Raw genomic sequence first — 17886 nt, 5'->3', positions numbered from 1 at the left:
AACCTGTTGCAGTTCTTTTCTGTCTCACTTTCAGTCGTAATACCACTCATTTACATTTACTCGTTATCAACTACGATCAACCATTCCATATTCACTCCATTACTGTCTACATTTCACTTGGATTATCTTCACTTTTCCTTTTTGCAGCCTTTGCAGGAGCTTTGAACATTTTTAATGTAGAGACCAGAGAGATCGGAAAATATGTTAATCATTTTATTCAAATTTTCTAACTTGAAAATGGAAAGTGAAACATTGTTTTTCAACATCTTGACATCATTTTTGTTTAAAGACAATGGAATTTAACACTGGAAATTTTGAATTGGGTTGCCCCCTTCCCCCCCCCCCCAGAAGTGGTACCAGGGTTAGTTAGTTAGGAGGCCCATGTCCTTTATAATTTTATTGTTAAGAATAGTTTTCTCTTTTTTTTAAATTAATTTTACATTGGTATACCATTAATTTCACTGGGAAAACCACCCCTTCCCTTACACATCAATACTACCATTACTTCTAGCAACAGTAATTCTATAATTCAAAACATTTTCATTTTCTAAATCCTTCTAATATAAACATATAACAAATATAATATTGTTTACACTTTTGCAACCCGTTACACGGTCCATGTAGAAACAGCACCAGGAAGAGGATAACAAGCCCCCCCCCCCCCGTTTTCTTAAGCTAGAAAGTACCAAAACATGATTCTATTAAAATTAGCAGTTTTGATACAAAGGCAATGATGATTAGCAGTTTCCATATTTAGTGCATTTAGAGGGTTGTCTTTCAAACCTTCTTACATACAATACTTGAAGCAGCAATAATGTAATAATCTACAAAACTTCAAATACAGAAGTCCATAGACCGAGGTAAATGAATTTCAACATGTATAATTATATTTGAAATATCATTGATTAATTCAATCTTTGATATAGACTAATAGATCTTTATCACTCACTCAAATTTCAAGGAAATTTCTTTCTGCCCAGCCCTCAGTTTCACCCTATAAGATGGAAGTTGACATTGTTAAAATGTTAATGTTTATTCATTGATGATTAGTTATCTTTAATTATTTGAAAGTTGACAAGATGATAAATTCATGAGCTTTTTTTAAATGTGGTATTCTACAAACATATAATACAAATAATAAATAAATAGTATGTAAATATTCAAGTTTAAACCCATCTCTACTGTCCTCTTTCATTATATGAGGGTGGCATCTTTAAGACGTAGTCCCATGTAGATGTCTTCTGCATTCATTGATGAAGTTGTAGCCTAGTTTTCAGAAGAAAGGGCTGTGATGATAACCCAAGTCTGTTGAATGGAAAAATGAAATAAGATACAGTGTATAAGAAAATAAACAACAACTAATAACATATACCCCGATACCTGCTCTGACAAAAAGAGGAAGGACTAATATTCACTTGGGATTCTAGGGGGCAAACCTAAACTATTTTTCCTACAAGACTAGTAATACTGACCACATGATAGATTATTTCTGATGATCCCATTAAGACAATAGGCCTGATGGAACTTGGATCAGGCAAGTATGAAATAACTAATACCGGTACATGAACAATGTACTTGTAATGTAAACTCATGGTCATAATTGAATAATACTTGGTTAAGTATGGGCCATAAAATGACCAAACAACTTGGAACAGAGAATGTACTGGAAATAGCTATTGAAACATACGTTATGTAGACTTATATTTCATGTATACGGTATTGACATTTTATTTTTAATCTAAATCACAATTGTGATATTCAGTCATGTATTCTTTTACAAGTCAATGGACAATGAAAAATATAATTGTCAGATCTATAACTTTCTGCATGATAAATGTGTTCTACAATAGTTTATTGGGGGTACCTACATGGTATATTAGCACACTTGCTTGTATGAAGTGCAGTAGGCCCACATCTCTAGATATGATTCTGTCAATATCTGTTCTTTATTCCTCTCCTGGGTTTGTAATCAGCATGCTTTCATCATCCACTGTAGAGAAGCATCATCCTACATAAGAGAAAGCAATGTAGGTACTTCAATTAAAAAGTGATAATAATAGATACATATCAACCATAATTCATCGTATAAATTGACTTTCGTTAATCTTATGTTGTGTTCTTCTTCATCTTCATTGCTCAAGAAGTGAAAGGACCACTTACAAAAAAAAAGTAATGAGGGGTCCTGTGTATACCCTACATGTATGATCATTATCATTATTATGTAGTGCTTTGAATGTGCATTAGACATCGTTCTTCTACACACAGGACCTCCTGTAAATAAGGACAAATCCCTTTGTAAACAAAGAAAGGGAAGAACTATAATAAAATATTCCCTCCACTATACACACTTGAAACATACTCTTAGTTCCATTTCCTTTTTAGTGAATTAATAGGTGGTGGTTTAATATTTGTGTGCTAAATATCCTGAAAATTTTACCTGCATGGGACTTTCAGCTTCATCTTGAAAATATAAGAAATGTTGTAATGTCTACTCATCAGTTAACTCCTTCCAGCTCTTCATCAGTTTCCATCTGTTGGAACAAAAAGAAAACAAAATCAATACGACAATCAAGGCGTCCCTTTCTCCTTAACAAAATAAAAATAGATCTAGCATAAAAGCTATTTTTCATGTCATGGTTGGCCTTAATTTTAATATAGTGTGGAAATCAACATTCCAATTTAATGAACCACAGTACAAAGTAAAATCAAATGGAAGATTTAACTTGTGCCTCAAAAAGTGTTTTATATGGCCTATAAATATAAAGTAGTCTTAAGTAGAATTGGTTTATTAAGACAAGATGAAGTGGACTTCATAAGTAAACATAATTGTGGACAAGGGGTCTTCTCTTACACAAACATAAAGATTTATCAACATGAACTGCACAATTCAGAGAAGAAAAAAATCTCCAATATATTAAAAGTAATAACAGGAGTCAGGAGCGTACGCAGGGGGGGGGGGGGGGTAAACCCCCCTACCTTCAGTTTTTTTTATGTGTATGTTTTTCTGGAACCCCCCTGTTTTTAGTGTTGTTTGTTTTTTTGTTTTTGTTTTTTAATACAAAACAAATCCAAATGGATGACCTAACCCCCCCCCCCCCCATGCTTATTCAGTGGCTGGCTGAGTCGTTGCGAAATTTTTGGTCAGATTTAAAAATGTTAACCCCCCCCCCCCTCCCCCTTGAAAAAATCCTGCGTACGCCACTGATAGGGGTCTAGATCTAGATAGTAAGGTCAAGGTCTAGACGCTAAAAATTGACAAGCATGCTGGACCCACACAAAATCTTATTATTAAATAAACAAATCCTAGTGTTGATGTTTTTTTAATACTTTTTATTAATAAGTTCCAGGTTTACATCTAAATGAAATAAGATTTGGAGTTGTTTGATTATCAATGGTCACAGATAATTTTGGTCTAAATAAAGTTGACACGGATGCAACTGAGCGAACGGATGGCACTGCACTGATAAAAATAAAGCCATCTAACAGTTAGAGTCAACATCTACTAAAGATTTTAACAAGAATTAATCCACTTGGATTATCAAAAAAATCATGCTTCAGAGATTATTGTAAGGTGTAACGTTAAATCTAGATTTAAATTAAATCGATGATTGGTGAATTAGCTAGATTCATGATGACGATCAAATCTGAAATAAAACTTGATTAGAAAGTTTGATCTTGATGCAGATGAGCACCGAAATTCCCCGGGGTGGGCCTGCCGGAACGGCCGGGTCCCTAACTGGAGTACTAGGGTGAAATGACGGCAAACCGCAGTCAAACTACTTCATGACGATGAAAATCAAAGTTCAATTTCAAGAGCAATAATTTCCTAGTCTTTTCCCCAAAAATCTGTTGAGAACGGTCTCACAATGTAACGAAATTACCGTAGATCACAAAGATTATTGCAGCTTTTTCAAAATTGATGACTAAATTCACTTAATCTACTCATATTTCAATCAATTACTCACCCATTCTCAATGAACTAAATCTTCTCAGTTTGTGCGAGTAGCCTGCGTCGTGCATAAATCTGCATAATTAAAGTGACGCAATGAGGTCAAATATATTATCCGGTTTCTTAAACGATACTATCGATAAAATACATATTCATGAGGCTCATATCCAATCAAAACGCCGCCTCGGGTGCTTATTTTGTCTTCAAATGATCCAAAAGAGGCGGAGCCTAATCCCATTCGTGTAATGGTTTCCGCGCGTGCTGCTTTCCGTCTAGTAATTATATTTAAACGTCTTTGCTGTCATGCATTATTCCAAGTATTGATCAAAACCTAGTAGGGACAGGGCATGTACTTAAAGATATCCAATACTACCACTTCTATCTAGATAATGGGTCACGATGCAAGACGTCCAAGTATTGATCAAAACCTAGTAGGGACAGGGCATGTACTTAAAGACATCCAATACTACCACTTCTATCTAGATAATGGGTCACGATGCAAGACGTTCAACTGCAGGATCTATTAAAGATAGCTGCTGATAGCATGAGCCTTCTTACATCTGATCAACAGAGAGCATAATAGATTGGAGTACTAAAATAAAAGTAGAATGTTACATCCTACGCAGAATGCAACACTATTCATCTTAACATCCGCTTTTCCTCTCCATCTAATGCATATAATAATAATAAATAAATTCCACAAAATAAAACACCTTTTGACATTTTATGATTTCATGAGAATGACAAATACCTTGCTTGGGTAGAGGGTATGAGATGTCAAATAACGTCTCATAGAATGGAATAGTTTTGTTGACGACTTCTAAGGCTAATTGTGCTTGGTTGATCTGATCCACAGGAGCATACATGGCAACCTTGAAAAACAACAACAAAAACACAATAGTAAGTGTACAACATATATATTATCACTTAAGGGGAGGGTTTCACAAAGACTAAGATCGACTTTAAGTTGGAATTAACTATGGCAGGCCATTCGTGCCACTGTTTGCTCTTACCAAAATGATCTTTAGATAATATTTTTTCCTTCAAAAATGAATTATCAAAAAATGTAAATCCTGTGTAGATTTGTGAGAGACCAATGCCAGTAAATGGTGAGAGGAAACAGTGGCATGAACGGCCTGCCATACTTAAGTTCGATCTTAGTCTTTGTGAAACACCCCCCTGGTCTATACAGCATTCTGACATTTAACATGTAAATGAAACTGTCAAAGTGAAATTGCCCTTTTGTAAGGCATTAATCCTCACTACCAGGTCCCTAGGAGAGGACCTAAAGCCGTTGATCTTATAGTTGCGTTAATACTTACAAGCATTTGTTGCTTTCTTAGCTGTCAGGTAAAATAACTACCATTATATACCTCACTTAAGAAATCCAGCCATCTGATTGGTCGAAATTGCATTCATAAACTTTAAATATTCCTTTAAAATTCATAAAAATAGTTCTAAAATCCCAGTTACCATGGTTACCGGGAAAATAGTTCTAAAAATAGTTCTAAAATCCCAGTAACCATGGTTACCCATAGGTTTACATGTTAAAAAATGGTTTGAGCGATCGAGGATACCGTACAGTACGTGTGCGAAGAATTGGTCAGTATTTTCATACAAGACAAGACAATTCCAAACAAGACAAAAATGGCTAAAGAAACTCTCCCAAGATTTCAACTTATGAAATGCAAGACTCGCTGACAGCAACAACAACAAAAAAGGGTACGTGAAATTATCCATAAACATGTTCGTTTAGTTGAAAATGGAGTACCAGCATAGACGTAGACGAAAATAGATCTATAGTAGTCAGGGTGTCTGATCGCGCACCCGATGTTGTGTGCTAAGTTCTTCCCATAGAGTTTGCACGCAATGCAGTCTCTATGCAGTCTACGTGCATTGCGCGACCATGCCAAAAAAGTCATTTTTTTTTTTAATTCGAGATTCAAACCTTTATCTGTTGTGATCCTGAAGGTGATACTCAATAAGTGAGGTGTCATATGAAAGCGCAGGTTCTTCTCCATATTACCCACAGGGCCGGCCCACCCCAAAATTGTAAAAATATCTTGCTTAGACTAGAATCTAGATCTAGTCTACTCTCAAAGATACACTCGTAAAAAACAACCGTGCAGATAAACTAGAGAAAGGCCAAGGTGGTGTCATTAGTTGACTCTTGTTTTCGGCATATAAAAGTATTAATGACGGCTTTAATATTCGAGAAATAGTTGTTTTTATACGCTCTCGGGAAGGTTACAATTGGGCTATTGCCCTCGGCACGCCTCGGGCAATAGCACAATTCTAACCTTCCCTTGAGCGTTATAAAAACAACTATTTCTCTCAAAGCAGTCATTATACCATTAGATGTATGAGTACCTCAGGCATTATGAGATTACAGGCACCATGCTACTAAATGATGTGACCTGATATGGGTTTAGTCATGAGAATCATGCCCGGGTTTCACTTAAAGCAAAACTCTGAGCCTACCAGGATGCATGGTACTTGTTCTCACTTAAAGGTACTATGTCCCGTTTGCAGGTCAACAAAAATGAAATGTTTAAATTCAAACGGCATATGAAAGATAATACTAATTTAGAACTTCCCTCAAAACGAAAGGGCTTGAAAATGTCTTTTAGTGGGAAAAATAATGACCATTAGTTGTTGAATCGACTGAAGTGATTACAATCACCTATTCACCTAAGTAATAGTCTGATTTTCAGCCCCTTATACTGAATGGTCGTACATTTTGTGCTGCACAAAGAGTCAATCAATTTAATTTTGGCCATTATAAGAAGTGGGTTATTGATCACCGGTAGACAAATGTTCATGTACCTTTACAGCTCATGTTATGTATGTTAATACCAAAGAAAAAAAAAAGAGTCTGTCAGTCACTCAATAGTGTCTGACAGTGAAGTCTAGAAAGTAACAGGTTTCCTTGCATAATTTGAATAATAAGGCACTGCTAACGTTTAAATTCCACAGATTGGCCATACGTGACATATTCATAATTCCTGCAAAGTTCTACAGAATTTGATGTTGGCTGCAAATGGGACATGGTACCTTTAAAGCAAAGCTCTGACCAACCAGGATGCATCGTTCTTGTTCTCACCATTTTTTTCTCACTCCTGTCTCTTCTCACTTACTTTAAAAAAAAAAAAATGTTGTAGACATTCATCATAAAACGAGTAGAATCAATACAGAACAGAACTGATTGGAAAACAATGATTAAGCAAGATGAAGAAGATTCACTTAGTAGAAAAGACAAAGAAATCATGGTGTAAGAAGAATCTTTTGTCTTGCCCTATTTATTATTCCACAAACTTGTTCTCATACAGATCATATCCCCTCTTTCATTTGGCATACTATACTCACCTTGGTGCCGGTGCTTGTGACGTCATCAATACTGATGAAATCACACACAACAAATGCTACCAGGTAAGTGCTCATAGGAACGGTGGTCTGGTAGGTATCCAAGAGGAGCGCTGTCTCCTTATAGGGTCCATCCTTGGTTTGTGCTGGCATGTTGAAGAGTGTGATATGATCCTTATCATGGACTATCTTCAGTGAGAACTTGGCTTTCATGGCTGGCTCATCAAAGCATGGGAAAGCCTGTCGAGCCGAGGTCGACTCAAATTGTGTGGAAGCCATCGTTCTGAAATGATATCAACATCGCACTTTACTTAATATGATTATTCAAAATACTGTTACTACTAGTATATTTTTTTAATAAAGTATTTACAATTCAGAAATAACAAAGATTAGATTTATTAAGCACCCTGTTCATTCATACATTTGACTTTTAACAGTGGTGGTGGTTATTTTACCCGACAGCAAAGAAAGCAATAAAACATTGTTAGTAAGCAACCAGAAGACTGACAGCTTTAGGTCCTCTCTGAGGGATCTGGTAACGAGGATTAATGCCTTACCAAAGGGCACTATAGCACATGAAGTAAAAATTGTCAACCACAAAGTACATTCATCTGATAATAGCCTACTGTGCACTTTACTTTGACATTTATTAGAGAGCAACAGGGAAATCAGTATCCCATGAAATTGTGAAGATCTATTCAAATACTCAATACTGTACATTTATATCTGCACAACCTCAAAGTACAAAGATACACCAACAGCATGGTGGCCTGTACTTCAACAGAAGAAGAAGAAGAAGAAATGCCTGCATCAAATACATACATATACATGTACAGTACATTAATACCTAACATACTGTACGTGGCATCCGTCTCCATCCGTGTGGTTGACATGATCATCATCATGATTTTGTTCATTCCACTGATTTCATTCTACTTTTACTTTAAGGTTTGAAAAAATAAATTTAAATTTATTTTACATTGTATTTACTACAATGTTTTTCTGAATGGTATCAGAGTGAAATAGAAAGGTTTATCTCATTTTGTCCCCTTTTTTTGCTACAAATAGATATCTATGTTTACAAAGTCATCTTATGTGTAGCTTTCGATTAAATAACAGTTCACTTTTGACTCTTTCAAAAGACAACAATATTCAACATTCCACTTAAACTTAAAGGGTGGTCAAATGAGCTTTTCTTTATAATGTATATGTACACTTAACTAAATTATTCATACCACGTTTTGTAATTTTTCAAGTACTTGTATGTGAAAAATGTATTTGTGTTGATTTATGATTCTTGTGAATGTGGCATAAAACATGTACATCTATCTAATGTATTCAACAAAGGCCCTAATTGAACCAGTCCACATTTTATTCTTAGGGTTATGAAAAACACACATCGATTTTTTTTTTTTACAAGAGGGATTAACTAGTTGTTAACTGTATATTATTATACATGTACATTAAGTAGGTTAAAAAATAAAGCCAATGTTTTCTTTGAAGTGACCACTTTGTCACTTGTTCACAGACCCCACGCCCCAGCTATTTGTTAGGTGCAGGTGCTTCTATTGTGATTGATGGATTCTATTCAACAAAATGGTGACCTGACATCTCACATACAATTTATGTTTATTTGTTTGCACAGGAAATCACCAACGTCATTCCAGCGTCTACTCGTATTGATTGACTGTCATGTCGTCTCTAGACCTGATTTGGTAAATGCCACAACTACAATATCATCCCACGCCCACTGCCACATCGAAAAAACAAATCTTTTTCCAGAATTTTGTCCACCTACATGTAAGGTAGCTTTAATCATTTATTTCTATTTATCATTACTTCTTTTAATTTTTGTATTTCTTTATTTATCATTACTTCTTTTAATTTATGTATTTTTTTTATTTATCATTACTTCTTTTAATTAATGCATTTGTTTACAATATTTGTTTGTTTATGTGTATTCTATTTTTTTGGCCTATAGAAATAATATGGTTAAAGTCTGATCGAAATTATAGACAAATTTATGGCTAAGTTCTATATACAAGGACCAAATACCGGTAGTGATTTAAGGCAAGCTAAGAATTATCTATCAACAATCAAGGCAAATTCAAAGACTCTTGTTAAAAAGTACGACAATAATTTTTTTTTTTAAATATTAAAAAAATAAGAAAAACAGAAAAACAATAACAGAAAAAACAACTTAAAATTAACCATACCATAACTAACATCAAGGAAAGAAAATAAGTAATGTGGAGGGTCAAAAATTATTGGATAACAAAAGTACCAATCTCAATGTTTGTCGTTGATATTATTTTCATCAAATCCTTCCTTCATTGTGACCCCAATTATATCAATGTCAAATGAATGATGTACAGGTTGAGACAAACACCAGTAGAGCAATGTGTATTATGTAAGAGAACTTTAGAGAAGGGAAAATCAATTTTCATTGATGGGGAATGTCAAATGACTAAAAAATCATGAAAGGGAAGCTACATACTTTATGTTTAAGTAATCATACCCTAAAATATTAGTTTACGGCATTCAACGATTCATCTGAGAGATCTAACACCAAACTAACAATGGACCGAGCAAGTATACAAACTAAAGTGCTTTATAAAACAACTTTCACTTTCAGTCAGACAACCTATTTGATATCAGGAATATATTGTCTATTAGGAGCCAGACGGGCATTAACTTATAAACTTCAATACAGAGTCAATGCCCTGCTCAGCTCTACAATCATTAATACTTGACACTCGAAATACAGGAAACAAGGGAACGCTCTCGGCGGTCTCGCCTGCATAACGCAATTCAATATGATAAACCAGAACTTCAATGACGTAGCGCTCAGCATCTCGCACAACAAATATCATAAATTTTATGTGGTACACTTTTGAACTGGTCAAAAAATTAAAATTTGATGCCCTGGAAGGGACATAATTTCATTTCATTTGCATAAAGTACCATAAATAATCAATGGAGCAAAATTTCAAAATTCTGTGTAGAAGTTTAGTGTACCAAAGTTAGCTCTACGATATAAAGCAAACCAAATCAAAATCGGTCGAAATATGAAGGAGAAGAAGCATTTTTTGTGATTTTTAAATTATTTTTGGAATAAATTTGCATAAATTACCATAATTAATCAATGGAGCAAAATCTCACAATTCTGTGTAGAAGTTTAGTGTTCCAAATTTAGCTCTACCAGATAAGGCAAACCAAATCAAAATCGGTCAAGAAATGAGGGAAAAGAAGCAATTTTTGTTATTTTTGGAATAAATTTGCATAAATTACCATAATTAATTAATGGAGAACAATTTCAAAATTAGGTGTAGCAGTTTAGTGTACCAAAGTTAGCTCTACCAGATAAAACAAACCAAATCAAAATCGGTTGAGAAATGAAGGAGAAGCATTTTTTGTGATTTCGAATAAATTTGCATAAATGAATTTCACAATTCTGTGTAGAAGTTTTAAATCCCCCTCCTAGCTAGCCCTATCATATGAAACAATCAGAATCAAAATCGGTTGAAAAATAACGAAGAAGAAGCACTTTGAAAATCTTGATGTTCATGACACAACAAAGTCTAAGTTTGTTGACCTTAAATGACCTTTGACCTTAACTTAGTGACCTGAAATTCTACTCACATGATTGGGGAGACTTGATAACCCTATAGTCCAAGTTTCATTGACTAAGAACTTATACTTTCAAAATTATATCAAAAATTCAAAAACTTAACCTTAGGTTAAGTTTTCGATGATGATGCTACAACATAGTCCAAGTCTGTTGACCTGAAATGACCTTTGACCTTGACTTTGTGATCTGAAATTCTACTCACATGATACACCAGTTTACAGTTGTGTGCGCCATTTTAATTGGCGAGTAAACAAAGCCAATGACCTAGAGGTCATGTATTTATGCGTAAATTAAGATTGCGCCCATGCAAATTATGATGATATCACTGCCTGCGCGCTACGTTGTGCGCGCATATCATCATTTGCATGGGCGCAATCTTAATTTACGCTTAGCCTAAATACCACTGACGTGACCTCGGTTCATTGGCCCTGAATTCAGGGCCAATGACCCGAGGTCAACTGTCTGCGCATGGGCACTGATACAACTGTAAACTGGTGTATTGGGGATACTTGATTACCCTTTAGTCAAAGTTTCATTGACTAAAAACCTATACTTTAAAAATTATATTAAAAATTCAAAAACTTAACCTTAGGTTAAGTTTTTGATGTTGACGCCGCCGTCGCCGTCACCGGAAAAGCGGCGCCTATGTCTCGCTTTTTGCTACGCAGGCGAGACAAAAATTGTTTGCTATAATGTATTTGCATTTTTATTCTCGATTATTAAAACCTTTAAAAACCTAAATATTTATACCTGTAATTAAAAATTTGACACATAAGCAAGTGCACATGTATAATTCAGAATTCAGGGGCCCGTTCCTAGAAACCGTCATAAGTCTAACTTCTTGACTAAATCAGCGTTAGTGAGCAACTTTTCCGCTACGTGTTTCACCAAGCCCTCTTTGCCAAGATCAACGACAACATCCTGACTAAGGAGTTATGACACCTCTGACACCGTCGTATCTCTGTCATAACTATTTAGTCGAAGGGCAGCGCCGTCACATGTCATTTATTGACAAAAGGACAATAAATCCTCCAACTATGATTTTTCTACACATTCACTTAAACAGTGGGTTATCGTTTTTTGTATTTGATAATCTTATGAAAATATGCCATGTTTGTATTTAAGGATTTTCCCACTTAAATAAACTGATTATACGCCTTTATTTCCACATTGTAAACTCGTCGAAGGGATATGTATTTTGCCACGGCAGGCAAGCCATAGTTTGAAGTGTATTCTTCAATTTTCAGACACATATATTGCTTTCGAGATAAATTCTATCTTCAAATGTGTAAAATGAATAGTTTAAAACATGTTTTGTTGACGTTTGGAATGTTGAAGTTTTGTCATTTGATTATTCAACTGACACCTAAAACATTGGACACAAACTTCATTACATCGTATTTTTCTAAGAATAATATATTGGTGTATTTTTTATAAACTATCAAACGAAAATATCCGGGGGGTACCCATCTCAAGAACAAAACTGATTCACCGGTCATGTAATGAAATACTCACAATTATATTTTACAAGTACTTATATTGTATAATCTACACAAATTTGGTAGTATATTGCATCTCTTATTTCTTGGTATCATTTTCAATCTTTTTTATTACTAATTCATTTAAATAATTGCATTTTCCCTAATATTAATTTTGTAATAATCCGGTGGTATTGCGACTAAGTCTAAGTCTCGGCTCCTATTCTCGCCGATAGTATCGATCTCACGAGATACTAGCTAGTAAGCTCTTCGTGAAACGGTTTAGGAAGATCAGAGACATCTCCGTAGTTGGCGGATAAAGTTATGACTGTCTTGTCGGTGGTTTCTAGGAACGAGCCCCAGGATCCCACCTTGCAGTGTTTTCTTGACACTGACTTAACCTGGAAATGTAATACACAATATTTTTTTCCTTTTTTCCTCCATTCTATTCTTTTTCTTGATACTTGATTTATCCTGGGACAAATTTTTTCCTTCCAAACTCCAGTTTTTTCTTCCATAATGGGGACCTTACCAAAAATCATAATCCCAGTTCTTACACATACTGGGGATACAAACAAATTTAACTTTTGCTTCATCACAAGATAATGAGAATAAACCATTATCTATTGCAACCCAACTCGTAATCGATATAAAACTATCACGCACTGGATTTCATACTTACACTGGATTTCCGTTCTTTTTATAGGAGCTCCTGTAGAATCCATCCAAACCCTCTGCTAACGTGTAGTTGAACTCCAATGTCAGGATACAGTGCACATCGTTGCTGATAGGTTTCTCAAAATGAACAGATATCTGATCGTTTTTCTTGAAGAAGAGGAGCTTCTCAACAGCAACACTTGCCTCTGGTTGATCAACTAACTCTATTGATTCTGGCTTGAGGATGGATATGTCCTTGGCATGAAATATGAGGAAGGATATCTCCTCTGTCGTGTTAAAGTGAATGACAACATTGCCCCGTACTTCAAAAGTTGAGAGGTTAGGATGTAAGAAGATTTCGTACACAAAGGGATTGGCAGACGATGGGAGCCGAATTTCATTCCATGGAAACAGTTCGCCATTTGTTGCAGTTGCTTGTGTGGGAGCCACTGCAGTTGGTGGTGCTACTTTAGTCGTTGTAGCTGCTGATACCGTGGCACTGGCAGGTGGCTCTTTTGATGGACTAGTCGTTGCTTTGATTTCCTGTGCATTGTTATGGCACTGAACGCCATGTTTGTCCAGTTCATAGATTGTAACGGATGCTACAAGAAACATTACCAGGAGCATGATGACTAGAACAGCGATCACCTTGTTCTTTGTACAGTTTGTGTTTGGGAGTCGCACCCGTGATTTGGTTCTGGTTCTGATGGGCTCGATCTGTACCTTCACCTCTTCCCGTGGTTTGAAAGCATCTGGCTGGGAATCCAGATCAAACTGATCACTGACATCATCGCTCTGCAGCTGTCGGTACGACGTCATTGTGAATGCTTGCCCTGCTCCAGTTTGTTGCTTGAATGATTCTGTGGTGAACCTGATGAGCAGGCACTATTGTTTAGAACCAGTAACCTGTAGATCCCCCAAAATGTATGCATACTTCTTGAACAAAAGTTGCCATTGAAAGTTTTTCTTTTCTTTTCAAAAGGCCAATTTACAACTGCTTTAAAATTGTACAGATTATCCATGAACAAAAGTCGCTCTTAAAGACCCTAAAGTTTGCCACATACTTGCCTGACAGAATTACAATGTAAATTTAAGGGGAATTCAACTGATGTATACACAATTCTATCATCATACATAATAGGTCAAGGAAATAGTTTGCCACTAAGAGTTCTGGAAAGAAACATCCATAAATTTGATTGGTAAATAGGTTAAATAACAGACCTTGTACGCTACATTATAACACTTACAGGGTGTATACATACTGTATGTTGTATGTTAACAATGTCAAGAATGTCTTCTTATTTTTTCAAAAAGTCTGACTGTTATTGTTTGTTCTTGGTTTGGATGCTTTTAATGGTCAGAAAATGGTACACCTGTTCTTGTTGTTGTAATACTATTTCATATTTCATGTATACACAAAAAAGGGGCGTTAAGCATAAGCTTGAAGTGACGTCCTACAGTATCTAGAATAAAAATAAAAATACATACATTTACAACATGAAGCGATGCATGCAAATTAGGTTTATAGGAAGGAAGAAGGAAGGAAGAAAGATGGAAAAAGAGTGAGTAGAGAAATATTTACAGAAGGTAGCATTGACAAAATTTATTCAAATTATATTCTATACTGTAGGTAATTTTCTTGATGTAATCAAATTGAAGGCACAAAGCTTTGATAAGTGCTTCGTTACAAATTATTTCATTAACCTGTTCAATTACAAATAATTGTATTTCAATAGTCAGAATGCGAGCTGCATATATATTACATGATGTTTTAGGTAGGACAAGCCAAAATGTGTGTTCTACCTGGCAACAATTAATGTATGCAATTTGCATTCCCACTATTGAATTACAATTATTTGTAACAGGTGAATGAAATAATTTGTACCGAGGCACTTATCAAATATAAGTGCATTCAATTTAGAGGGAGTGTCGTGGTTGAGTAGTTTAAGGTGCTTGACTCGAGATGCGAAGGTCGAGGGTTCAAATCCCGAAACGGCACTAATATCCTGTGGCAAGATATTAACCTGCACTTGCTACTCTCCACCCAGGTGTTAAACGGGTACCCGCTAGGATGCGACCGTTAATGTTGGTCAAACAGTCTTTGAGCATCAAGTAATGCCTGGCTGGAATGCTCCCCAGGGAGTGGAGATTGTGCACACAGTGTGTGCAGGCAAGCACTGAATCCAATGACTGGGGTAATAGTATATTTTTAAAGCGCTTGGAGACATTGCATAAAGCGCTATATAAATGCTAAATATTATTATTATTATTAATGTATACAAATAATTTGTAATTATACAATTTATACATGCACGACTGTTAAAACTAACTATTAAAAAAAGCTAATGGACAGGTAACCTCTCACTTAATTTTGTTTAAAATGTTGGAATATTATACACATTGTACACGTAACTTAATTTCTTAACATATGAACATGCAGTTTATTTTTTTCAATTCATTCTAAGTAATTTATCAAACTGCTTTGTTTATTGGCAAGTCTCACAGGTTATCATACATATACAGTGCATATTCTTGTACAAAATGATGTTTTACTTTTACACATGTGTATACTTGTATCATTGCTGGTTACAATATTAATAATTTGTTTCAATCATGTGCTGCCACATCTGCCTATGTCGTTGAGAGCTCATATCAAGGATATCTCAACGACATAGGCAGATGTGGCAGCACATGATTGAAACAACAGACCTAAGACACAGCAGCAGGAAAGCGTGGGCCACAATACGCAGGCTCGGAATTGACAGCACCAGAGCTCAACAGCATTATAATGTTACAGCAGACGAAGTAGCAAATCAGCTGTTGAAAAATGGAAAGGCCCCCAAGACGACTAATTCACACAGGCACAAACTACCTGGAGTTGACCAGAACATGTCTCTTTTCACAAGACCTATTTCTGAAGAAGAACTACAGAAAGGTATCTCCACGCTACACGTCAACAAGGCGGCAGGCATCGATGACATCAGATCGGAGCAGATCAAACACATGGGCTCTGTAGCACATAAAATGCTGCTAGACATGTTTAACAACTGCATCGAGAACACCTGTGTCCCAAAACAGTGGCTCCGAACCAAAGTCGTCGCTATCCTCAGGCCAGAAAAGGACTCGAACGAAGCCAAGAACTTTCGACCGATCTCGCTCCTGTGCCAAACATACAAGCTGCTTGCATGCATGAACGCCTTATTCTCAACAGAAATGGGCCTCACGTCGACAGCCAACTAAACTGTGAGCAGGCAGGTTTCCGACCAGGAAAATCCACCACGGGACAACTTCTCAACCTGACCCAACACATCGAAGATGGTTTTCAGAACAACCTCATTACAGGTGCAGTATTTGTGGATTTATCTGCGGCTTATGACACTGTCAATCACCAAAGGCTTCAGACAATACTTCATGACATCACAAATGACCTCAAACTCACCAGATTCATTCAGAAGATGATGCAGAACAGACGCTTCTTTGTCGAACTTGATGGGCAGAAGAGCAGATAGCGGTAACAAAAAAACGGTCTCCCCCAGGGTGGCGTCCTGGCACCAACACTCTACAACATCTACACTGCTGACATCCCTTCAACAGAGAACACTCGAAAGTTCATCTATGCAGATGACACCTGCATCACAGCCCAGCATAGTATCTTCGAAGCTGTTGAACTCCATCTCAACACAGCGCTCGCAAGCCTTTCGGAGTACTACAGAGCGAACTACCTACGGGCAAACCCATCCAAGACTCAGGTGTGTGTTTTCCACTTGAAGAACAGGGAGGCTAAGAGAGAACTGAAGCTAAAGTGGAACAGTGTGCAATTTACTTAACCACTGCGAGCATCCAGTGTATTTAGGTGTAAAACTCGATCGCACTTTATCCTTCAAGAAACATATCGAGAAGACAATAGGCAAAGTAGAATCTCGAAATGCCATCATCGGGAAGCTAGTATCTTCACACTATGGCGCTGACCCCAAAACTGTACAAAGTGCAGCTGTTGCTCTATGCATGTCATCTGCAGAATATCCTTGCCCAGTTTGGAGCAGATCAGCCCATGTGAAGAAGCTTGACACCACACTCAATGACACATATCGAAAGATAACAGGCTGTCTGAAACCAACAAAAGTTGAGGAGATATATCACCTCGCTGGCATTGGATCTCCTAACCAAAGGCGCACTTACACCTACCTAAAGGAACGGATGAAGCAGGCGACAGATGACAGACACATGCTACACGCATACTTACAACCCCACAAACGACTTATATCCCGACACAGCTTCCTCGATTCTGTCCCACCACCTGAACAGAATCCTCCACCATCAGTCAAGCCCGTACTCATCAAAGGTCTTAACCTAAAGTGGCCGGAGTGGCAATGCCTAAATTGAATGCGGACGAGAATGGGACGGTTTAAGGTCAATATGGTAAGATGGGGCTATGCCCATAAAGGAGATACTCTCTGCGACTGCGGAGAGGCTCAGACGATGGACCACCTCTTACAGTGCGGCGGAACGGGTTGCACAGATGAAGACCTGTCCCTTGTTAATGAAACGGCCATAGCAGCAATCGAGCGATGGAAGAACTTAATTTAATTTAATTTACTTCTAATTAAGGAACTTTACATAAATTACTATATTGATCTAAGGAGACACGAACGAACGGACAATATTAATACAAGTGTCTACATGTACTTCACAGGGGAATTTCACAGCTAAAATGGTACATTTAAATAAATAATTCATCATACCTTAATCCTTTAATGAACTTCATGTTGTTTAACTACAGAGTGTGTGAGCTTGATGAATATGGCATG

At 36.5% G+C, this 17886-nt stretch overlaps 1 protein-coding gene and 1 long non-coding RNA gene across 5 annotated transcripts in view; both read right to left on the bottom strand.

The window, feature by feature from the left end:
• Positions 1-13933, bottom strand: part of LOC584323 (glutamyl aminopeptidase) — a 55879-nt gene extending 41946 nt beyond the window's left edge. For all 3 annotated transcript variants that reach the window (XM_030972590.1, XM_030972592.1, XM_030972593.1), the window contains exons 1-3: positions 13104-13933; positions 7316-7595; positions 4701-4821 (exon numbers count right to left, since the gene is read on the bottom strand). In XM_030972590.1, the coding sequence (XP_030828450.1) occupies positions 4701-4821; positions 7316-7595; positions 13104-13897 (1195 nt within the window). In that variant the 5' untranslated portion in view covers positions 13898-13933. The remainder of the gene's footprint in view (positions 1-4700; positions 4822-7315; positions 7596-13103) is intronic.
• On the bottom strand, positions 1267-4239 carry LOC115919247. 2 transcript variants are annotated; one of them, XR_004061762.1, is made up of 4 exons: positions 3966-4239; positions 2438-2531; positions 1869-2008; positions 1267-1305 (listed from the first exon to the last, which is right to left on the bottom strand). It is a non-coding gene; the product is annotated as an uncharacterized LOC115919247 (long non-coding RNA). The 2 variants fall into 2 exon arrangements; XR_004061761.1 differs by lacking the exon at positions 3966-4239 and having other exon boundaries at positions 2438-2618.
• Positions 13934-17886: the final 3953 nt, after the last annotated feature.

Source organism: Strongylocentrotus purpuratus, unplaced genomic scaffold, assembly GCF_000002235.5.
Source record: "Strongylocentrotus purpuratus isolate Spur 01 unplaced genomic scaffold, Spur_5.0 spur5_scaffold_6, whole genome shotgun sequence".
Taxonomy (NCBI): Eukaryota; Metazoa; Echinodermata; class Echinoidea; order Camarodonta; family Strongylocentrotidae; genus Strongylocentrotus; species Strongylocentrotus purpuratus.
Note: the sequence above shows the minus strand (reverse complement) of the source record. Positions and strands in the feature narration are given on the sequence as shown.